Source organism: Rhinopithecus bieti, unplaced genomic scaffold (assembly GCF_001698545.2).
Source record: "Rhinopithecus bieti isolate Rb0 unplaced genomic scaffold, ASM169854v2 scaffold_4919, whole genome shotgun sequence".
Classification (NCBI taxonomy): Eukaryota; Metazoa; Chordata; class Mammalia; order Primates; family Cercopithecidae; genus Rhinopithecus; species Rhinopithecus bieti.
This window is the reverse complement of record NW_016804647.1, coordinates 943,713-969,057: the sequence shown is the minus strand read 5'-3', so window position 1 is coordinate 969,057 and position 25,345 is coordinate 943,713. Positions and strand designations below refer to the sequence as shown.

At 37.5% G+C, this 25,345-nt stretch overlaps 1 protein-coding gene across 1 annotated transcript in view; it reads right to left on the bottom strand.

The window, feature by feature from the left end:
* LOC108527995 (contactin-associated protein-like 5) overlaps positions 1–25,345 on the bottom strand; it is a 310,382-nt gene that overhangs the window by 25,558 nt on the left and 259,479 nt on the right. The window contains exon 2 of the mRNA XM_017869568.1: positions 2,299–2,403. Within this exon, the coding sequence (XP_017725057.1) occupies positions 2,299–2,403 (105 nt within the window). The remainder of the gene's footprint in view (positions 1–2,298; positions 2,404–25,345) is intronic.

Genomic DNA, 25,345 nt, shown 5'->3' with positions numbered 1-25,345 from the left:
CAGTGTAGCAATTTGCAACTCTTGTTCCATTTTAGAATCACCTGGAAAGCTTTTGCTTATTCACACTATCAATATCCTTGCTTGGGTCCATCCAAGACAATTAATTCAGAATATAGGATGAAATGGGCTCAGGCAATGCTCCTTGTAAAACTCTCTAGGTGATTCAAATACACAGCCCTGGGATGAGAACCACTGATCTCATATCTCCCTGAGCCAGCGTTTAATTCCTGCTGAGGGCCATGGTTGGGCCTCGGTGAGTAAAGGAGAGGCTGCACCCTTGGGCGTCTTGGAATATGCACTAGAGGTTGAGTTCTAGGTCAGTGCATCCCAACTGTATCACTATGTCTTCTGCTTGGCCTTCCTAATTTAGACTCTTGTTGGGAAAACGAAGAAAAATGAACCTTTCTTTACGCTCATGCTAGCCTTGGATTCAGGCACTCAAATTCCCCGGTGAGCAGAACAATTGTAATAAGTTGGAGCAGAGACACTTGTACTCATTCAATATCTGTGTCAGGGAGAGATGTGGCCTGTGATCAGACCCATAGTTTCCCCCAGAAACTGCCCAGGAGCTATTAGGCAGTAATTGCTTTCTGCTGCCACACAATTTGGGTGGGATTGAGACAAATCCTTTCTCTGGAAGCTCTGTTGGAAACCGTGTTAAATTCTGCCAACCTGTGTTTCTTCCTGAAATGGAAAGTGGGCTTCCTGCTCCATTTCAGTTCACTACCCTGCTGTAAGAAAGATATTTTGGATATGCAAGTCTGGTCTTAATCTGCACATAATGTTGCAAGGCAGACATTCCTGGGCCACTTTACAGATAAAAATCTGAGGTCGGGAGACGTAAGTGATTTGTATACTGTCAGAGAGTTTCTAAGTGGCATAGCCCGCATTTGGACTGTGGTTGATTGATTAGTTTTTAACTTTCTTTTCTTGCTGCTATATCCCTTTTCAATACTAGTCAAGCAATTTGTTAATGGGATTAAGAGAAACACGAACTTTGAATTCGGATAACTTAGGTTTGAATCCAAGCATTTCCCCTTTCTAGTTTTGCTGTCTTGGGAAACTGATGCCTCAGGAACCCTATCTGAAGGTAAAAGGTAATAATGCTTACAACAGCTTTGTGAGGACTACATATAATAATAAAACTAAAATGCTTAATCAAGTTTTTGGCACAGAATATTCAGCAAAGGACATTAGTACAAAATTTTAATTGAAATTTTCCTGTTGAATCTTTGACCATTCTTTTGTTTTTAGAATATTATTCTTAAACAGCTTTCTCAACAAAACAGTGACACTTGCTAACTTTTAAATTACGAATTCCATTTTAATAGAAAATTGGTGAAATGAGGTACAAGACAAACAACAAACATACAAGTAAAAACTATAAATCAATCTCACTAATAATGGAGATTAAAATTATAAATTAAAATGTTAACAAATTAAATTATTTAGCATGTTAAAAAAAAAACAACAACCACCACCACCAATTAGAACTTATTCCAGAATGCAAAGATGGTTCAATGTTGCAAAAACCTACTAAAGTAACCTACTTAAGATATCAACGGAAAGTATAGTGAAAATTAAATAATATAAACTCTAATAGATCAGTAGCTCTCTTTAAATTGCATACATGCTTTTCGTGACCTAGAAAAGTTTTAATATTCAGTAGATGTTAAAATATTATCAGATATCTAAAAGTGCTTAAAATTGAAATAATTCAAATCTTTTTCAGTATTTATCTACCTATGCATCTACGCATTATAAAAGTCAACATCTAAATCTGACTAAAACATATCTGCTTAGATATCCAACATCGTATTTGTTAACAACATTTCATATGAGAGATTAGTTAAGGGCCTGCTCTTACTTCACACAGATTTTAAAGATACAAACCATATACTTAACCACAGTTATTTCTAGCTGGTAGAATAACAGATCGTTTATCTTTTCTAACTTTTAATTAATAGTATTTTGCATTTTAAAATCAGCAATATTAATTTTCAAGTAAAATTAAAGTTATTGAAAGCAAGTGCTTTTTATAAAGTAATTTTCACAAAGACCTCCTGTGATAATCAAAAAGGATATTATGGTTTGGGTGAACATGAGTCAGCATACTTTGAATGACTATTATGCTATGGAAGTATGCTTACATTAGATTTTCATTCCTCTCCTCCTAAATATTTTCCTGAGGACTGCCATTGGACATGATTTCAGTGTTTGAGAGTGCTCACTTTCCTCCATCTACCCACCGTGTAGTTATTTAGTGCTTGGCATTAGGATTTCAGTCAGCCTACTTACCAACTCTCCAGTTGAGTTGAGCTGGGCTGTGAGTGCCAGTGAGATCTGAGGAACTGGAAAAAGCCATTGGAGAGAGCAGGGATGCTAGTGGATCATCACAGTTATCTATAATGATAGGAGGAGAAAGGGAGAGAGACCAGATTCTATTAGCAAGAAATATTCCATGAGAAGAGAAGTTGAGAAATTAACTACCATCATTTATTAACCACCTGCTCTGAACAAGGTCAGGTACTCCCTGTTTCCATGTGTTACTGCATCTACTCCTCACAGCACCCCTGAAGGACAGGTCTGGTTTTCTTTCACAGACGGGGAAAATTAAGTTAAAAAATGTCAAGTAGATCGTCCAAGGTCTCAATGCTAGAAAATAGTGCAGCAAGAATTCTCACCCAGATTTTTCTGATTCAAAAACCCAACTAGCTACATTTCTTCAATAAGCTACTGGAGCAAAGCCTCAAATTATTGCTATCAAGATTATTCTATAAGATGGGAGATGATTAAAAGGGGAAACATTGTTCGACTATTCTCCCATCTTCAGTCCCTAAGAGCTCCCATAATAATTGTGTCTAGAGGAGTAAGATAATTTAAAATGTCTTATTCCCAGTTGTATGAAAGTCTTCAGAAAACAATTTACTTATTCTAAGAACTTATTTCCACTCCATGAAGCAGTAGTGAATAGTCCTCGATCTTGTATATTGTTAATCTGATATTTACTTCAACAGCTATCCTTCCAACCTATCCTAACTATTGAAAGTATTCTTTCTAAGGATCCTTTGATGATGTCCAAATGTGGGAGAGGATGGGGCCATCAGCAAAGATGATTGTCTTGACAAGGTAGATATACCCCTCCAGGTTGACACTGATGTCCTGACCAGTCAATCTCATGGAGAGGAACTGCTCTTCACTCTTAGTATATTGTTGCCATGCTTGGAATTTTTGTCATTCCCAAAACTCGTGATGAGGTCTAATGTCATTGTAACAATATTAAGAGGTGGGGCCTTTCAGAGATGATTAGGCCATGAGGGTTCCACCCTTACTGGGTTAGGTTTACTGCCTTAATAAAAGAGCTTTCAGGAGTGGGTTCTCTCTCTCATTCTCTTGCCTTCTGCCATGTGATGATGCAACAAGAGAGCTCTCACCAGATGCCAGAACCTTGATATTCAACTTCCCAGCCTTTAGAACTGTAAGCCAATAAATTTCTGTTCCATATAAATTGCTCAGTCTCAGGCATTCTGTTATAGCAATACAAAATGGCCTAAGACAATTGGTCATCTAAGTTTTTTGTAATAATTCACTTATCTCTTTGTATTTTCCATTGGGTGGTACACACTTTGTGGGACGCTAGCAGAGAATCTGATACATAACAAGCCTTTGATAAAGGTTTGTTGAAAGAATGGGATTGTGAGCTAATGAAATAAGAAAGGAAAGAATGAAAGGCAGGATTGAGCAGTCAATCAATCAGCCAATTAATCAGCATAATATTACCAACATTCTTTTCCTATTTTTTGTCTTGTACACATTTAATTTTATAGGACATTGAACAATGACTTCATGAAATCTAGACATACCTCATGCAAAACAAATTTAAAATATGCCATTTAGTTTGAAAGTAAACTTCATGGTAGTAAAGGCTCTCAGGAAGAATTGGTTTGATTTCCTTTTTTTCTTTAAAGAACATTTACATAGGATTAAGCTTGTTTATTCAGCAAATTCTTAGAGAGTAGTATTTTAGCTAATTGCAGAAAATTAATTAGAAACATAAGGATTAAATTATTGGTCATTAAGTGTGTTAAAATCAACTGGCAAAGTGTATTTTGAGTTTTCCCAAATACAAATGTTGAAAATATTTTGAGGTGTTTGACAAATACAAAACCGAGCCAGATTCTCACTGAAGAAGAATAACATAAAAATCGCAGATATGGTTTCTCCGCAGTCACGGTCTTTTGGCGAATAGAAAGCAGATCAGTACCATTTTACCTCTGGCAGAAGATGCAGGTGACAGAAGGTGCATATACACCTCAAAGCACTTGTGTAAACGCACACATTTGTTGCATTATTTATATATTAGAAAACAATATATAATAATCACTTATTAAATTATATTCAACATAATGTAGATCTTGCATATGTGTATGCCTGGTTTGTCATCAAGAAGCCTCAGATGAACGCAGAAAAAAAAGTGAGCTCCATAGAAACATACAAACCACACACACACAAACACACACATAGGCCTTAAGCATCAAGTGGTATCTACATTCACAGGAGCCTTCTAAGCCTCACCCATCCAGATGTGTAGGTATAACCATCCTCCTGTTTCAGGCAACACTCTCTCTACCACTTAACAAGAAATCACAGCTTTTCTGACACCCACTTCCACAGGAAAGTTGTAGCTCTTTTTAAGGTAAAGTACTATAGCTATTGTATGTAATGGTTATGTATTTATTAGACATTTAGCATGTATACAACTCTTCTACTACTTTTATTAGGTTTTTATAGTCTTTTATGCATGACTGATGAAATTTTTGAGTATTGTACTCCTAACCCTACTTCTCCCCTAAATCTTTTCTTATAAAGTTTGTATTGTACAATTAGCAAGCCATTTTTACAAATGCATATATTATGTTGTCGCAGAATTGACTGTACCCCTGTATATGTTTCAAGTCAACTCAACCATACATTGCTCAAGAAACAACTCTGGAATTTATTTTCCTCCTTTTTTTTGTAATCTTGGCATTCATATGTAAATTGTTAAAATGATCCACAGAATAGTAGAAGTAACTTAATCATTTCAAATTAATTCAGTCCAACCAATATTTATAAAGTCTCATTTTGTTCATATTCTCAGAGAGGCAATCAGGATAAGTTTGGGTAAAATAGAGTCTAGACCTCAAGGAGCTCAGAGGCCATTGAGAAATATAGAGATGTAAACAAATACATAAACTGATGAGGAAATTTAGGAGACTTTCACTATGATCACAGCAAACCAGTAAAATTGGAATCTGTCAGTCCAGACTCTCAGGCAAGTGATATGTTTTGTTCTTCCAGACCTGTGCAATCCTCTCCATTATAAGGTGCTGACCTCCAGGAGAACTAAGCTTCCAGAGCCCATTAGCCTGTGGCAATAACTGCCATTCCCTATTGTCTGTTTTCTCCTCTGAAAGATGTCTGCCTTGTATCTCAGTTTCTAGGGACAGTGGTTCCAGTTTGGAAATTAGTAAATTCATAAAAAACAATCTATGCTAATGGAAAGATCCTAGGAAGATTTTTCAACAGTCCTTTCCTCGTAGACCCTATGCATTTGAACAGTGGCTTATGGAAAACATATCTGAACTTTTGATCTCCTGTCCCTAAAAGTAATAAGAATGGGAAAATCTCAAATCTAAAAGGAAGAAAATCCCCCCGCTCCCCAGAGCAGACAAATCTTTTCGTCTGTCACCTCTATCTCACATGAACCACTTTGGCAACCTTGCCTACATTGATGAGAGAGCAAGTCTCTTATGAAATTAGCCTAGTAAATGGGAATGTAAGCTGATTTTTGCCTAATGTTCCATTATTGGAACACTAAGCATGTGAGAGTTATCTATATCCTACTGCTCAAGGTTATCGCCAAGGTCTGATTGCAAAAATTCAAAAAATTGCAACCTCAGTCATAAACGGGTTAAGGGTTTGATGATAAAACCATTCTAAATTCAAATGTCTGTATTATTTTAAATATGTATCGGATTCTTAAAGCAAAGGAAGAATGATTTAGCATAAATGAGAACAATAAAACTTGTTTGTTTTGTTTTGTGATTTGGGATGGGCTGCATTAGTGGAAAGCATATTGAGGGTTAGAGTTGGGAGATTCCTTTTTCCTAGATTTGCTTCTTCTCTTGATTGGATGACTCCAGATTATACATTCAGGTACACTAAGCTTTATTTGCACTGTCTGCAAAATAAAGAGTCATTTTCACCATATCCAGCCATAGAGTCATTTTAAAGATGGAATAAGAATAGATGGGAAAATCCCTTTTAAGTATAAAGCCCAAAATGAGAATGGGAAGCAGTGTATGAATTGCCTGGTAATATCTGCTACTATTGAGAGAAATTATTTTGATGATTTTATTTCCTGGATCTTTTTTCTCACCACAAAACTTGCCCACAAATTGGTGTCATAGATAGCTCGTTCACATTAAAGGTTTACAACTGGCCAGATGAACAGGAGAAGGTGAAGTGGAGGGGGAATAAAATGGGTGAAGACACGTGCGTGCATAAAGATGACATTGCGCCTCCATTCTCTCCTCTGCAGGTCTGCAGCACTGTGGAGTTTGGGTCAGTACTACCCCCAGCACGTGGCTGGAGAGCAAGGAAAGAAAACGTTATCTCCCCCAATGCTCCTGAAGCCTTCAACAAGCAAAACCGTGCTCTCCTTCAATTTCAGGCTCCACGTGCATCTCAGACTTCTAACAGTGTGTCTGCACAATGCTGAATCCATCGCTCTGTTCCTCCAAAAGTGTTTGTGAATATTCATCAGTGTTTAATGTAGAAAAGAAGAAGGGGTGAAGAAACTAGGGTCTGAAGAAAGGTGTTTGAATTATAAAATATATATAAATCTAATCAGAAACCGAAAGGCTTCTCTCATATTCACTTCCAATGGGACACACAGCTTGAGATAAACTATATTGATTTCCCAGGAATCACTTCCCAAGAATGAACCAAATTTCACAGATGCATTGGCCTAGTAGAATATTTTCAAAATGAGATCTTTAAAAGCTTCTTCATGGGTCTTTTCTCTAAAAGAGTTATATAGCAAAACTCTGATGCAATAGAAGGCTATTTTAAAAATGCAAATCCTTATTCATATGTATGTTTGATTCCCCATTTTTCTTCAACAAATAACTTTGCTGTCATCTGTACTCATTTTCTTTATAATGTAAAGGCCACCACTCTCCCATCATCCCCCCCAAATAAAAATCTACTTCTGTGGGTATAACCAAAAGCACCTTAGCTCTTTCTGTCCAGTAGCTGTTTAAATACTCCTAGTCCTGTTTGCATATGATTCATAGACTAAGAGGATTTCTGAAACAGGAGGAACCTCTGAAATTATAGGTTCCAAGCCTTTCACTTTACATATAAGAGTATGGAGGGAGTTTAGGGAGATGACAGGACTGCCCAAGATTATTCAGTTAATTATTTGACCAGCTGGAAGGAAAACTCAGGTTTCCTTACTGTTTGTAGGTGACCACTAGTCCCGTTCTCTGCCACCTTTGCAGAAGGCAGGTAACCATTAGTAGTAGTAGTATTCATAACAACCGTTATAATGGATGACCTTTTTTCTGCAAAGTGAAAGACATTATTTTATTTCCTGGAGAACAGAAAAACATTGATGAAGAGTAGTTTATAACTTTCAGGATAATTTGAATTTCTCTTCTTTTTTTTTTTTTTTTTTTTTTTACTTTTCTCTTATTTTTAATATCTCCCCTAGCTAAAACCCTACCCACCCCACCCAGGGGGGGAGAAGTCAAACAAACAGAAAAAAGGCAAAAGAAAAAAGGTAAGAAGAGACAAATAAAAGAAACATTCATTTCCTTATTAATATTTGCATGGACAAAGCATTTTGTTTGTTATTTCCAATTCAAAGAAGAGGGGATAATATGTTCTTCAATATACGTATGCAGTTAAATACTGAAGGTCTTCTTTCATATGAATTACAAGGTAAAGGCAAAACAGAGAATTCTAAGTAAATATGATATTTACACAGCTTTTGGGAAATTATCATTGACTCTTTAAAATGATTCTACTTCGAGTAACATTTTTTGTTACCAGCATATATTTTTATTCATTATTATTAAAATACCAATAGAGTTACAGATGATACTGAAGTTAAATTGTGTGCATCGTCTTGATTACCACAGTAAATTGTCTGTATGTGGGGATTTGGAGCTTAAAAGATTCACTTGTATTTATAGGTGAGATAAAATTCCTCTTAGCATTGCACACTTAATGGCCTACTTTGTTTAAAAGATATAAAGCATGCATTTTGTGGAGTGCCTACAACAGTGCTTAGATATGACAACTCATGCCTTTTGCTTCAATTATTTTTTCCCTTGTTACCTATAATTTCACTTAGAAAACAACAAAAATAAATACTGTAATATTACTCTTGAATCTGACCCTGCCCGCCTTCTTCACGATGAAATCCTAAAAGATAAATTACTTCATAATTAGTAGACCAAAAATACAGCTTTCTAAAATCAGTCATGAAAGGAAGGCCAAGTCTTCTCTATCCTGACATTCTTTTCCAGATTAATGTAGAACTTGCTGTTTGATCATCTGCTAAATACTTATGGTTGTGTTTCTTGCTATGAGAAGACAGAATAAAGTCAAATACATAGACCCTGAGCTCAAGAAAACAATCATTTACTTTGGACTGAAAGACAATCCATACATTTTTTGAAATAAGCTCCTTATGTTCATGAGCAATGACATGCAAAAGACCATTGGTCTAGGATCCAGGAGTCCTGAGCCTTCTGCCTGCACTAGTAATGTACTCTCTTTTTCACTTTCCTGTATTTCAGATTCCTCAACTTTATAACTGCAGGGGTTATTGTTCATTTATTTCATCAACACAATTTAATTGAGCACATACTAGGTGTCAAAATTTCTGTCAAGCTTTGCAGAGTAAAAGTAATTGTCGTAAATTCATCAAACATGGTGGAGATAAACACAGCATCTCTCCCTGCACTGCGGTAGTGACTGGTGAGGGGGCCGGAGTAGATTGCGGGAACACCCAGAATAGGGAGTTAGTCCTGTCCAAGGATTAACAAGAGGGCTCTGGAATTCTTTCCAGGCTTTTAAAGCAATTCTATGTAAGATTTTAGGAAATAGTTTATTTGGAGTTACTAATTTCCTGCTTGTAAGTGGCTTGCTGGAAGGATATCATCATAAACCCCATAAGCAAAAGGCAGCAGCAGCAGGCCTGACTCCTTGGGAGCCTCCTGGTGCAGCTGTCTCAGTTGCTCACAGTCACTGCAGCCGCTGCAACAGGGAGACCATCACCTTATTCTATGGATGAGGGCTCTATAAATTTTTTTGTCCATTTCACAGTCTCTGCAGTATCTAAACTAGGCTTTGAACCAAGGTCAAAGTGACTGTACAAAACCTGAGTTGAAACTTGCTTTTAAACTCTAAAATGATGGCAGACCGCTCTCTATTTGACAATTTTGTGTGAATATAGCTCTTTCTTTTTTGAATTTCAAGAGCATCTGTACACAGATATCCCACAATGAGCCCAAACTCAACAGCTCTGAAATACCCTTCCCTCAATTGTTTTCTTCTCAGATTACAGCTCAGACGAAAGCAGTGTTTTGTTATTTTTGATGTTTTTATTTTCGGTGTTGCCACTGATTTTTTTTTTTTTTTTTTTTTTTTTTTTTTTTTTTTTTTTTTTTGGCTATGTTTTGATTCTCAGGTTAGAAATAGTTTTTTTTACAATAGACTATTTTGCTTTACTCTTTTCACTTTCATGCTCTAAATCTAATTTACCAGTGACTTAATCTAATGCAACAAGTTGGTAATTCTGTACCAAGAGTTATGTTGTTTACAACTGAGCCCTTCATATGTGACAAATATAATCAGCTAATGATGTGCAAATATAAAGGGTGAGGCTAGACAGATTTCTTTTTTCCCCTGGTATTTAGTATTTGAGACTACATAAATTAGTCAGTACTTCTTTGTTGAGTGAAAGGATGAAAGACACAAGTTCCATCCTGTTGAATTGTTGTTTTCTCTTGGGATGATCTCTCAGTTTTCCACTTATTTATTTTACCTTTCCCACGATTTGATTCTAGTTCTGGATATTCAAATACTATGTCATAATTTTTGCAACGGTCTTTTCCATTAGTTTTCTCACTGACAGAGCCAAGTAGTACCCAGCTCTAGTCCCATTAAGCCATCTTTTAAAAACCCTATTTTTAATATGTTTCCTTCAAAAATACTTAACCAGGTATGCCAGCCTTAAACTTGGCTTCCAGAGGTGGCATCATGAGGATGAAAGAGCAGAATTACTTACACATGGTAGGTCGCAGCTAATCCTAAAGTTGAGGAAATCATTTGTGGTACTGAAAGTTGGTCAAAGAATCGAAAAGTAAGACCAAGTTCAGGAGTAAGGGACCTGTTGTTAGGATCGGCTTTGTTAGAAGCTGAGGACTGTGCCTCCAAAGGCATCACTCTGCCAGTGTTTAACGTCAAATACGGTAAAGCTATTAAACCTTTAAGGTTAGGAATAATGTGTCATAGCTTAATCGGAAAGCTATTAAACCTTTTATAATAATGGGTATATAAGGTAAATAAATAAATAATTATAAATAAAAGCATAAATAAAAATTAGAATTTTCTGGATTATGAGAAGCTAAGAGTGGTGGCTGGATTACTTTGAAGGGTTTTATAGGAGACTAATAAGAAAAAACACACATCTTTGAAAAAATAAAATGTTTCCTACTTTAAAAGTTTCCACAAATTTCACTCTGCTTCTATACACCCCTATTTCCCTCCTCCCTATCTATTAACACTTCTCACAACACACTCACATGCATGCACACACTCACTCCTTATAAAGTAGTGCCAAATTATGCTCAGAATTTATTGGTTCTGAAGAAAAGTTACGTAAATGAATGAATTGGATGGTACTGAATGATAAGATTGGGAGAAAGAAAAAATATGGAAGGTAGACATTTTTAAAAATTAAAAGTAGAGATGATGTCTTTATATTTTAAAAAGCTCATTGTCCATATGATGAGGGAAAGGAGGCAACCAAGGAATTTGTAAAGACAGTATTTCTGTTCATTCAGTAGTTTTCAGAATTGAGAGTTTCTCTTCTAGAACCGTGTCTTTCTCCGTAGATATCTATTCTTTTTTGAATATAATGGGGCTAAACTTCCAATAGCTAATCATGATCCTGCATTGAGTGGTTCTAAATTACACTGAAAATCCTTGTTGCTCAGGAAACCATGATCTTAAAGTGTAGCTCAATCAATCCATACACATTCATAAACCTTTTTCATCTTGCATGGGTCTAGGCATAATGTTTCTAAAAGAAAAATGAACATCTCTGTATGTCTCATTCTGCTCATTGGAACTTAGGAAAATGCCTGATTAGAAAGATAGGCTTGAGTTGAGTACTGGCCAGCTGGCTGGTAGCACAACCAATGGGGTCAATGCCAAACATTTAGAAGTGGATGGGATAAACATGTACTGATAATTTGAACAAACATTGACCTTTATCGGTGTTTGTAGATCAGAAAATAATGGCAGCCCAGAGACAGAAGGAGTGGTCCTACAAGATCATAATGTGGCTGCTTACGTGTGTGTGTGTGCATGTATGTGTGTGTGTGTGTGTGTGTGTGTGTGTGTGTGTGTTAGTTGGAAACTGTAGTAAATTTGCAAAGAGACCAGACATTGGAATCCAGCCCAGTCTGAATTCAGATCCTGACTCCGCAACTTACTAATTATGTGTCCTTTGGGAAGTTAATTAATCTCAGTTTTCTCTACATGTAATGGGGATGATAACTATACACAGGCTTGTTGTGAGAACAAAAAGCGACAATTCATGTAAAATATCTAAATCGATGATGGGCAGATAACTAGATGAATTTAAGTTGCCTTCATCTTCTATTGCTTTCTAAGCTCATCATCTCCAGTTCCAACTATTGTCCTTGAAAAATGATATTCCCAGGACCATCTACTATATCTTTTAAAATTTTTCCATCCACATGGTTTTTAGCACTTTATCATCTGTTCAGAATGTGGAGGATAATTCTGTACCAAGGGCTATGTTGTTTATGCATTACTTATGCTCCAAGACCAAACATAGTATACTTTTTAGGTTTTATCACATTTTTCTTGTATTCCACAAATATTTCTTAAGTACAGTGTCCCACGCATCATGCATCATGCTATCTGATACAATACCTGGTGATTTTTAAAGGGAACAGAAAGCATAGACCTCATATAACTTTTCAAGGGATGAGACAGGGTGGGACAGCTGGCTGGAGAAAATGTTTGAATTTCATTCTAGTTCATATATATAATTTATTTTTAAAATGTGAATATATTAAAGTAGGGCCTCCCAAGCTCATGTTTTGAAGATCATAAGCTTAAAAAGAAGGAAATTCTGCACTTATACAGGCAGTAGGAACCAAAATAGTTTAAAAACAAAATGAAATAAAAACAGGGAAATACTGTTTTGGGCAAGAGAGTCACATCAATTAGTATTTTAGAAAGTTTGCTCCAATTTCAGTATGGAAAGTGTCTTGGGTGGAGATGGAGATAGAGTATTGAGGGCAAGAGACTGTGTTAAGAGACCCAATCAGGGGATTTGGAATAGTAAAAGAATATATATATATGATAATGGTAGCCTGAACTAAAACAATGACAACTGGAATGGAGAGAACTTTGTAACTTTAGTCATACTGTATTGGAATCATCATGACCTGGTGAACTAAAAGGAAGGTAAGAATAATAATAAATAATTAGTTCAGTATTTCTAGTTCTATTGACAATCTAGCTTGTTCTCCTGAAGAACTGGGAAGCTCACAAATCAATGTCTAAAATTAACATATCTTTATAACACACAGAAAAGAGGTGATAAATGGTCCCACATTTAGATGACTTCCAAATCATAGTTAAAGCTTCTCATCTTTCTTTAGATAACTATAATAATAAGTGTCACAAGACTGAAAACATATATTTATATTCAGATGACAAGTCATAATATGTCATAAGGTGATGGTTTTTAATTACCCAAAGACAGGTGAGCAATGAATTCCATATTCAGGACATAAGAAAGATGACATTGACCTAAGTTTGGTAGTCTCCCATGCCTTCAGAATAAAATTTTAGTTCCTTGCTTCTGTATATCCCATCATGATCAAACTCTTGGTTATTTAATCTTCTGGCACTCCTTATTTCTCAGTTTGTGCTTGGATTTGCCAATTTATTGGCTGTGTTTATATCTGACTCTGTTTTGGATGCCTACACATCACCTTCCCCTTGCTCACTCATCAACAATGCACTCAATGCACAGGATGAAAATACTCCAGAGCCTTCCTTGATCTCTCCAGGCAAGATATTCCTTTTCTCCTTTATGGGGTCTTTTGTGTCTAGTACTCCACCTCTACTAGGAGGACCAACTCAGTGACAGGTGTTTATTTTGAAGATGATGTAGCACGCGGGTCCTTGAGCTCTTTGAGGCCCTATCTTACTCACTTTCCTACTTTCACTGCATTTCACAGTGATGACCACAGAGAATTGCTTACTGGTTAAATAGAGGTTTAGATAAGGGGAGGACAGTTTTAAATGAAGACTAAAAAATCTGAGTAGAAACTGTACAGGTCTCTAAAATGGAAAATGTTTGGGCAACAGTAAAGTGACTTATGTTTCCAAGTCACACAGGGAAGTGCGTTCAAGATTGTGAGCACTTGAAGAGAATATCTATGAGATTGGCATTACCATTTTTCCTATGTGTGTGATTTCTAAATGCTTTCTTTATTTGAGCTTTGCAAAAATCATCTACGCCAGGAAGGACAGCCAAGATGGTGACCATTTGACAGATGAGGAGGCACAGGTATGAAGGTCACAAGAGTATTAACTGGGTAGGCAAAGCATCTTCTCTCTGATTTACTTGTTTCAGCCTCCAACACCCTCTCATTTTGCAAGTAAAGAAATCAAAACTCTGAACAAGTTGGGGAGATACCTAGTCATTTGGAGGAGAGCCTGGTTGTGCAGGGCCTTGAAGTCTGATGAGTGAGCAAGGTATGGCAGGAGTGAATGTGTGAGATAGAATGGAAACATCACAGCTATGGGTCCCGGTACCTTGTGTATCCAGTTGTTCCGCTGACTGACTTGGTAAGTTGGGGCCATGCATTTCTTTCTCTGTGATACAGTATTCCTCCATGGAAAATGAAGATGATGATCCCTGTTACCCATGGGGAGGTCATGACAAATGAGGGTTGTCATGAACCACCAACAAAGACAATAGTGCTTGGCACAAAGAAAATGGTTAATTAGTGATAACTACAGCTTTGCAATTATCACTATCCTGTGAACCTCTGTAAAGATTTTTGAGTAAGGAAATGATATTTAGAAGATGAATAAATTGGGATCATAATGTTGTAACATGAGAATGTTTTTAGCTTTCAGTAGCTACCACTCCCTCCTGATTTTATCACTAGGCCTCTTGGTCTGGATTTTTGTATTTTGGGGATGAGAGCTATTTATTGGTCAGGAATGGACAATAAACTGGCATGGTTTGTCCCCAGTCACCATCTAGTTTCTGTGATCCATGATGGATGTCTCTGCTTTCTATATTTATTCTCTTCTAGAAAGGTATTTTCTCACTGGAAGGGAAGGGCATGAGCAGAGCTCAGGGCTAAATCTCAAGCCCAGGCCTCTGGTTTTTGACATTCTCTCACATGCTTTTACTCTTACAAAATGTATCCAAGCTAAGGCACTGGAAAGAAGACCTGAATGTATTACATTGAGGTAAATATTAACTATAGAGAGTTCCTTATGTCAATTTTGGAAATGCCACCTTTCATAATAACTCAATAAGAATCCTGGGTGTAATATGCTGGACTGAACTGTGGTGTGTCATTTGTTAAAACTGTACACTGGAGAAAGTTTGCAAGTCAGAAGTCAGAGGAAAAGAGTAGGTCCCAAGAGACAATCATTCCTTCAATTACTCTGTGGTCCAGATAACAAACCCACCTGATATTAAATAGGATTCTTCAGTACTCTATGAAATGACCTACCAGGTACTCAAATATAATGATTTTTTGAGACATTTCAGGCCTCTAGATAATGATTTTTTGGGGACAGGCTAAAAATAAAAGCTTGTTCCAGGCAAAATGCTTCAGCATGCTCTACTTTTCCTTGTAAAATGATGTTCTTCTTGCTCATCCTGAATTACAATTGCGATTCTTAAGCAAATGTTGGCTGTAGCTATGAAGACATAAAATGCTATAAATGTTATATGGACATGTCCAGGTATTCAGTGCTGTAATTTAAAAGCATCAATAAAGTTTAAGTTGTATTAGAGTTTGCAAATCTGTCACGGTCAGATGAGTTCAATTTCCATTTTTCCCTCACCAAACCCTTCAAATTATGCATGAACAGATTAAAAATAGCAGGAAAATACATTGTATTGTGTTCACTAAATATCTCCCATTTTGAAGAAAATCTTTAGCAATCAAATAACATGAGAAAAGACACACTGGAAAGCAATTATAACCCCGGGAAAATTTCATTTCATTGCTGAAGACACAAGTGGTGTATTTCAAAACTGTGAGCAAAGATTAATGGTGATGAAGGGAGTGGTAAGTGCCCGTGAACCAAGACATTTAACTTTAATGTCATTGCAAAACATGAGTAGTCATCATTTCAAGTCTCAATCTCAAACATCAACGCATTCATTGCTATTTTTTCTTCCTTTTTTTATCCCCCCAACATTGTACTTTGCAAATTGAATGGTCTGACAAGGAGTTCGTTTGAAAGTTAAGGGTTCTTTTCCTGAATAAGGTTAAGTTTAGCTTTGATGACAGCACAGCTTGGAAATCTCCTGCCAAGCATTTCCTCCGGGCAAGAAGGCAGAAGATTTTCACTTTCTCTGTCAGCTTTAGCTCCATCTCAAGTGGTTAGGAGTCAAGCCTTGGAAGAGCAAAGACAGAAGGAAAAAAAATAAAATCTTTAATGCATAGCATTGGTCTGAGAGTTCCAGACAGAATTTTTCAAGTGCATTTTGATGAACTGGGTCACTCTAGTTCCTTAAAGTCTGTAAAATGTGTTAGGAAGGGATTCTCATTTCTTTAAATGGAATTTTAACTTGGTAATACATTTAGTGTACTAAGAAAATGTGAATGGGTACCATTTGATACTAAACATCATATTTGCCACACAGAGTTGAGCAGAATGTATGTGAAAAGTTAAAAAAAATAAATTGTTTGCTTATGTTTCATATCTATTAATATTTGGGCTGTATAGTGCTTTTTTTCTGCCCATAACCTGTGCCTTCAAAACAACTGGACCCTGATGAAATTCCTACCTTGGTCATCTCCCTGTAATTTCTGCATGTATCAGGCTTCTGTCCCCTATTACTCACCCAGGAACCTGCTTTTGATTTTCTAGGGTACTCCCCGGGACAGGGCTTCTCAAACTTTATTGTGAGCATGAATTACCTTTACAAAAATGCAGATTATGATTTAGGGTCAAGCTCCTAGGTGCCTCTGATGCCTCTGGCCCATAAGCTGCATGTAGATCATCAAGAACCTGGAGCACTGGTGGTCTCTCTTCTCTAGCTATCCCTCATCTTACTACTTCATGCAACTTCTCCCACAGGCCCACTCAGATCCCCAGAATCAACCTAACCCTTGTGATAGCACACAAAGAGTGCTTGGCAAACAGGCCCCAACCCCATGGTTGAGGGAAAGGAGATGGTAGATTGGGAAAATAAGGGGTTATTCATCCAGGCATTATGTTGACAGGCTCTCCCTTTGCATCACAAAATGTCCTGCAAGGTAAGCCATATCTGTACTGTTGCTGTCATCATCATCATTATAATAGCATACACCAATTATTGAGTCCCCACAATAGGCCACTTGGACAGGTAATTTACATAAATTAACTGATTGAGTTAGGTGTTACTGACCTGGTTTTATAAAGAAATTGAGCCTCAGTGCATTTAAGTAACTTGCTCAAGGTCACAGTGCTTGGATTGGCACTGGATCTGCCCAAGGTTCATTGGCATTAATCACTTAGCTACTATCCAGCAGAATGGGCCCAGAACACTTGGTTGATCCATTCTATTCCTCTGTTCTCAATCTTGGGACCAATTTCAGAATGTTTAGGACAAATACAAATGATTTCTACATATACTCTGCAAAGCACGATGTGTATCAGAGTACACTCAAACGAAACTTTAAATCACCAAGTAGGGACTAAAGACCCACTTTTAGAACTTCCAAATGGAAACTTCATTTGAGCCCTTCCTTGATATCTTAGATCAGAAGTTAAAAAAAATCATGTACCTATGACCACATCTTCAGGATCTACCAGAGACACGAAAACACACAGGCTGAGGAAAAAAAGAGGCAGCAAAACACACATAGGAAAAAGGAGAATTATCTCTGTATTAGTCCATTCTCAGGCTACTAAGAAGAAATAACAGAGACTGGGTCACTTATAAAGAAAACAGGTTTGGCTGGGTGTGGTGGCTCATGCCTATAATCCCAGCATTTTGGGAGGTGGAGGCAGGCGGATCATGAGACCTGCCTGGCCAACATGGTGAAACCCCATCTCTACTAAAAAAACAAAAATTAGCTGGGCGTAGTGGTGCATGCTTGTCGTCCCAGCTACCTGGGAGGCTGAGGCAGGAGAATCGCTTGAACCCGGCAGGCGGAAGTTGCAGTGAGCCGAGACAGCACCATTGCAGTCCAGTCTGGGAGACAGGGCAAGACTCCATTAAAAACACACACACACACACAGAAAAGAAAACAACTTAATTGACAAAGTTCCACATTGCTGAGGAGGCCTCAGGAAACTTACAATTATGATGGAAGAGGAGGCAAACATGTCCTTCTTCACTTGGTGGCAGGAGGGAAAAGTACAAGCAGGGGAAATGCCAGATGCTTACAAAACCATCAGATCTCATGAGAACTCACTCACTGTCATGAGAACAGCATGGGGAAAACTGCCCCCATAATCCAATCACTTCCTGCTGGGTCTCTCCCATGACACGTAGGTATTATGGAAACTATAATTCAAAATGATATTTGGGTGGGGACATGGTCAAACCATATCAATTTCCAACTTTGGATTGGGTCTACTCTACTGCCACTACTTGTAGGGCTACAACTAATGGCTTTTAGTTTCTTAAAAATTAAAATTTTGTTTCCTAGACTGGACATATCACTAGGCCCCTACGTTTCAGTGACCTTCTTGGCCTCAGTAGCAGTTTACTTTGACTTTCAATGAATATCCTAGAAAATGGGGCTATGGACCTTTGGATTCTACCTGTCTTCTTGCCTCAGTAGATGCTTTATATGGTTTGGCTGTGTCCCCAAATCTCATCTTGACTTGTAGCTCCCCATAATCAGGACCCTGTGGGAGGTAACTGAATGATGGGATTTTCCTGTGCTGTCCTCATGCTAGTGATTAAGTTTCATAAGATCTGATGGTTTTATACAGGGCAGTTCCCCTGCACACGCTCTCTTGCTTGCCACCATGTAAGATGTGACTTTGCTCCTCCTTAGCCTCCCACCACGATTGTGAGGCCTCTCCAGCCATGTGTAACTATGAGTCCATTAAACCTCTTTTTCTTTATAAATTACCCAGTCTTGAGTATTTCTTCATAGCAGTATGAAAATGGACTAAAACAGTAAATAGGTACTGGGTAGTGGGCTCTGCTGTAAAAATACCCCAAAATGATGTGAAAGTGACTGTGGAACTGGGTAACTGGCAGAAGTTGGAACAGTCTGGAGGGCTCAGAAGAAGACAAGAAAATGTAGGAAAGTTTGGAACTTCCTAGAGATGCATTAAATGGCTTTGACCAAAATGCTGATGGTGATATGGACAATAAAGTCCAGGATGAGGTGGTCTCAGATTAAGATGAGGAACTTGTTGGAAACTGGAGAAAAGGTGAAGCTTGTTATGCTTTAGCAAAGAGACTGATAGCATTTTGCCCCTGTCCTAGATATCTGTGGAACTGTGAGTTTGAGAGAGATGATTTAGGGTATCTGGTGGGATAAATTTCTAAGCAGCAAAGCATTCAAGACATGACTAGGGTACTCTTAAAAACATTCCATTTTATTCATCTACAAAAATATGATTTGGAATTGGAACTTATGTTTAAAAGGGAAGCAGAGCATAAAAGCTTGGAAAATTTCCTGCCTCACAATGCGATAGAAAACAAAAAACCATTTTTTGATGAGAAATTCAAGCCAGCTGCAGAAATTTGCATAAGTAACAAAGAGCCAAATGTTACTGGCCAAGACAATGGGGAAAATGTCTTCAGAGCATGTCAGAGGTATTCATGGCAGCCCATCCCATCACAGGCCCGGAGGCCTGGAAGGAAAAAATAGTTTTGTGGTCTGGGCCCAGGACCTTGCTGCTTTGTGCAGTCTCAGGACTTGGTGCTCTGCATCCCAAACATGGCTAAAAAGGGCCAACGTAAAGCTCAGGTCATTGCTTCAGAGGGTGCAGGCACCAAGTCTTGGCAGCTCACATCTGGTGTTGGACCTGTGGGTGCACAGAGGTCAAGAATTGAGGTTTGGGAACCTCTGCCTAGATTTCAGAGGATGTATGGAAATGCCTGGATATCCAGGCAGAGTTGTGCTGTAGGGGCAGAACCCTCATGGAAAACCTCTGCTAGGGAAGTGAGGAGGGAAAATGTGGGGTTGGAGCTCCCACACAGAGTGCCCACTGGGGTACTTCCTAGTGGAGCTGTGGGGAGAGGGCCACCATCCTCCAGACCTCAGAATGGTAGATCCTCCAACAGCTTGCACCGTGAGCCCGGAAAAGACACAAACACTCAACATCAGCCCATGAAAGCAGCCAGGAGTGGGGCCGTACCCTGTAAAGTCACAAGGGGTGGAGCTGCCAAAGACCAAGGGAATCTACTTCTTTCATTGGTGTGACCTGGATGTGAGACATGGAGTCAAAGAAGATCATTTTGAAGTTTTAAGATTTGATTTCCCTGCTGCATTTTGGACTTGCATGGGGCCTGTAGCCCCTCGGTTTTGGCCAATGTCTTCCATTTGCAATGAGTGTATTTACACAATGCCTGTCCTCCCCTTGTGTCTAGGAAGTAACTAACTTGCTTTTGATTTTACAGGCAAAAGGGACTTGACTTATCTCACATGAGACTTTGGACTGTGGACTTCTGAGAAAATGCTGAAATTAGTTAAGACTTTGGGAGACTGTTGGGAAGGTATGGTTGGCTTTAAAATGCGAGGACACGAGATTTGGAAGGGGCCAGGGGTGGAAGGATGTGGTCTGGCTGTGTCCCCACTCAAATTTCATCTTGAATTGTAGCTCCCATAATTCCCATGTGTGTTATAGGAGGGAATTCAATTACCAGTGGGAGGTAATTGAATCATGGGCGTGAGTTTTTTTCTGTGCTCTGCTTGTGCTAGTGACTAAGTCTCACAAAATCGAATGGTTTTATAAAGGGCTGTTCCCCTGTGCACACTCTCTTGCCTGATGCCATGTAAGACATGTCTTTACTCCTCCTTTGCATTCCGCCATGATTGTGATGCCTTCCCAACCATGTGTGAGTCCATTAAACCTCTTTTTCTTTATAAATTATGCTGTCTCAGGTATTTCGTCATAGCAGTATAAAAATAAGACTACTACAAAGCTCACATGCAGACTTCACTCCTGAAGCTGGCCCCGTCCTGCTCTCCAACCTAACCTGACTGGTTGTTTACAACTCACAAACCTGCAGGATGGATTTATGCATTAACATTACACTACTAAGGACATCCCAAGATAAAGTTAACATTCTAAAAACCAAAGTTTTCCTTCAAAAGCTCTCAGAATGGCCACTGAATCACATTTATTGTGGCTGCTCTGACACTCCCACAATTCATTTTTATTTTAGTTCTAACAGAAATTTTAAATGATCACTGAAGTAATAATATTGAGAAAAAGAAATTGGGAGAAACTTACTTCAGAACTACAGGGGCCATAACAAAATGATAGAGTACATTCTTTCACCTTGATTTTAGAAATAGTTTTAAATGATTATACTAATACTTTTCATGTTTGCTTTCCAGAACTTAGGGCATACAGTAACAACCCTGATATTTAAATTAACATCAGATTGATTTACATTGTAACAATAATCTTGAAGCATGCTTTATGAAGTATATGTATAAAATATACATATAATATATATATGACTCAGATTTCAATTACGCAAACACTATCTTGGGGGCCGAGGACAAAGCAAAAGCAAAACATTAATGATGAGGCTAATGAACACAGTCCATAACTTTTACCAGTGTTGATACTGAGATGAACCAATATTATGGAATGTGAAAAATGCATTGAAATATTGCTGCTCTAAGCTTGTATCACAGACTTTTGAGAACAAATTTATATATGCAAAATCCTCATCTTCTGAATCAATTTCAAATACTGCTTTCCTTCTTTAATCATTCCTGAGCTCCCTGATTGCATCTCTTTTCCCAAATTCAGAACAAGACAATGGGGGCACCTGTCATTTACTGCTTAACGTGATAGTTACTGTCTGTCTCTCCAACTACACTGTGATTCTCACAAGGTGATCTATACATTACTCTGTACACCAGAATGGTGAGCCCCATGGGGAGATGTCTAGTGGAAAAGAAGCATGGTTTTAGATGTACGCCCTTGAATACTCTATTTACCTTTTCTAAGCTTTGTTTTCTTTGACATAAGATGACAGAATTACTTTTTCTTAGCAAGATTGTGTTGAGGAGGATTAAATATGATCATACATAACAGATGTGGCTTATTGTGAAGATTCTGTAACTGCTGCTTCTCCTTCATTTTCAAATGTCAGTGAAGATCAAATGTCTTCTGACTCACTGAGTGATTGATACAATTTCCATAATCATTAAACATTGTTGCTCCTCAATATTATTCTCTCCCTTTTTGGCTAGGTTTAAGAGTAGTGCATTTACCTGAGTGGTCCAGGCTGAGAGACAAGTCCTTCTCAGTTACTATTGGGTGACCTGCAGGTTGAGCAGTGCTTCAGGGCTGCATGCCTGGTACCAGATGTTTGAGTGAATCATAGAAATGAGGAGTAATTAAATTGATTCTTATTTACAAGCCTTGCCCTTCAACTCTTGGCACTTCTGATGGGTGGCCCAGCAAAAAGAAAAATTAAACATAGCAGGATGCTACCTCTTCCTTAGGGTGAAACAGATCCCCAGAAAAATACTGACATCACTTGGGCTGACTCCAGAGGACATAGGAGTCTTAGAGGTGATTTGGCCTGAAGATGGCTCTGCTCCAGAGGACAAACAAGGCGGCTCTATAAGAGGGGATGCAAAACTGCAGGAAACCCAGGTTTCAGTCAGTATTTGGGTATTAGATGAGCAACCAGAGAAGCAGCCAGACTGTGGGCAATTTGTGCCTCTGGACTGGGATTTCAGGATACAGGTAGGGAGTAAGAAATACATGGCAGGACATAAGTGCCTGCAGCTTCGAAATCAGGTTACAGATTGAGAATTAGGAGTTATCATTTAACAGATATAAAGTTTTACAGTGAAGCAAGATGAATAAGTTTTAGAAATTTTTTGTATAACATTGTGACTTCAGTTAATACTGTAGTGTGCATTTAAGAATTTGTTAAAAGAGTAAATATCATGTTAAGTGTTTTTTTAACCACAATTCAAAATAAAAACATATTATAAGAAATAAAATGGGGTGTGACTTAAGATGTAGAGGAATTTAAGTTATTGAGGTCAGTCAAAACAAGATTATGTCAATAAATTTGAAAACCAAGATAAAAGGGGAATGTTTTGAGAGAACCATAACCAATCAGTGGTGTCTCGAAAAGAAATATATATGAATAAGAGACCACAGCAATTTAGAGTAAATTCTAAAGAGAATTCAGCATTATTCAATATGACAAACATGGCTTCAGATTAGAAAAATATTTAATATTATTTACCAAATTGAAAGTGAAAAGGAGATAACTAATATGATTAGTTCAATACATTGAAAAAGTCAATATCTAATAAAAATATCTTAACATCTGTTCTTGACAAAGACTTTTAGTCAATCAGGATTGGAAGGGTGTCTATGCCAATCTAGAGTAAACATTACCCTTATTGATGAAATGCTGAAAAGATTGTTTTAGAATCATGAAAAAGACACTTATGCCCACCATGAACATTACTCACTTGACATTGCAAATGAGGCCCTAGCCAGCAACGTATGCAAGAAAAAGAAAGAAAATTTCTGTTGATTGGAAAGCAGGAAGCATAACTCTCATTATTCATGGGTGATATGATTGTATATTTAGAAAACCCTAAACAATCTACATAGAGATTATGAGAATGAAGAAAAGTGTTTATCAAGTTACTATGCATAAAATCAGTGTACAAAGATCAATTGCGTTTAGATACACCAGCTATAAATAATTGAAAAAGTGATTTTAAAAATGGGAAATTCATAGTAGCTTTAAGAACCTTGGAATACTGGCCAGGTGCAGTGGCTCATGCCTCTAATCCCAGCACTTTGGGAGGACGAGGAGGGTGGATCACCTGAGGTCAGGAGTTCAAGACCAGCCTGACCAACATGGAGAAACCCTGTCTCTACTAAAAATACAAAATTAGCTGGATGTGATGGCACATGCCTGTAATCCCAGTTACTCGGGAGGCTGTGGGAGGAGAATCGCTTGAACCCGGGAGGCGGAGGTTCCAGTGAGCCGAGATCATGCTATTGCACTCCAGCCTGGGCAACAAGAGCGAAATTCTGTCTAAATAAATAAATAAATAAATATAAAAAATTAAAAAATAAAAAAAAAACCTTGGTAAATCTAACAAAATACATGAAAAAATTATAAAATATTCTGGAAAGACCTTTTAGAAAACCTAAAAAAATAGAAATACTTTTTTTCCTACAAAGACTCAATACCATAAAGTTTGCAATTGTGATGTTCCCTAAATAGATCTATGAATTCATTGAAATTCAATCCACACCCCATTTCAGAATTCCTTTTCCTCTCTCCTTTCATTTTCTCGTTCCAGCTTTGCTTCCCTTTTACAATGACAAGCTAATAGTAAAGTTTATCTAGAAGAGTAAAGACCCAAGAATATGCAAGATGTTCCTGAAGAAGACGAAACTAATGAGAAGAAATATCTTGGTACATATAAGGAATTATAGAAATCTGTAGTAACTGCAGTGCGAGTATTGGCATGGGATAGAATATTACCACTGTAAAACAAAGTAAGACAAGCAAACACAGCCCCAGGATATATGGCAACTTGGTTTATGATAGAATTAGTCCTGCAAGGTTTTTTCCAGTAAGAAATGAATAGAGTTTACAGTCAATAGAAAACAAAAAGAAATCATGTGGCAAGAAATTTGGCATACTTCTCATCCAGACACAAAATAATACGTGTCAGATAGACTAAAGGTTTAATTATAAAAGGGAAAACTGAAAAAAAAACCTAAAAAAAAATCAGACAATCTCTTTATGACTTTAAGCTAAAGAACTGTTTTTTAAGCAAAATACAGGGAATTTAAAATATCAGAAAATAATAGACTAATTCGCCCATGTAAAAATGAACAATTTCTGGGTACACGTGGACATAAAGATGGGAACAATAGATGCTGGGAACTCCTAGAGTGGGGAGAGAGGGAGGAGGCTAAGTGCTGAAAAACCACCAATTAGGTACTTTGCTCAATTCCAGGATGATGGCCTGACTCATGCCCTAAACCTCAGCATCACGCAGTATACTCATGAAAAAAATTGCACGTGTACCCCTTGATTCTAAAATAAAAGTTGAAAAAAAAAAAAAAAACTAAGCGCTTCTGTATATTAAAATATATATGTACATGTATATACATAAGAAGGGAGTAAAAATCTAGGCCACAGATTGAAAGATAATTTTGGCAACCACATAACTGACAAAATATTAGAATCTAGAATATATAAATAATTTCTACAAATTGATTTGAAAGAATGCAGATGGTCCAGTAGAAAAATATTCAAAATATCTGAAGACAAACTTAAAAAAAAAAGAAACTCAAATGGCTCACAGTCTTTAAAAGCCTCACTGGTACTTAGACAGATAAAATTAAAGTGGAAATGAAATGCCATTTCACACCCTCCATATTGACAATAACCAAGGTTTCTTTCAATATGAAGTTTTGATGAGAGTCAATAAAACTGGAATGCCTACATATTGTTTGTAAAATATGAATTGGTACAAATATTTGGACGGTGATTTGATAATTTCAATAAAGTTAAAGATATGCATACCTCATGTCCAAGAAATCCCATTGCCAGGTAAATACTCTA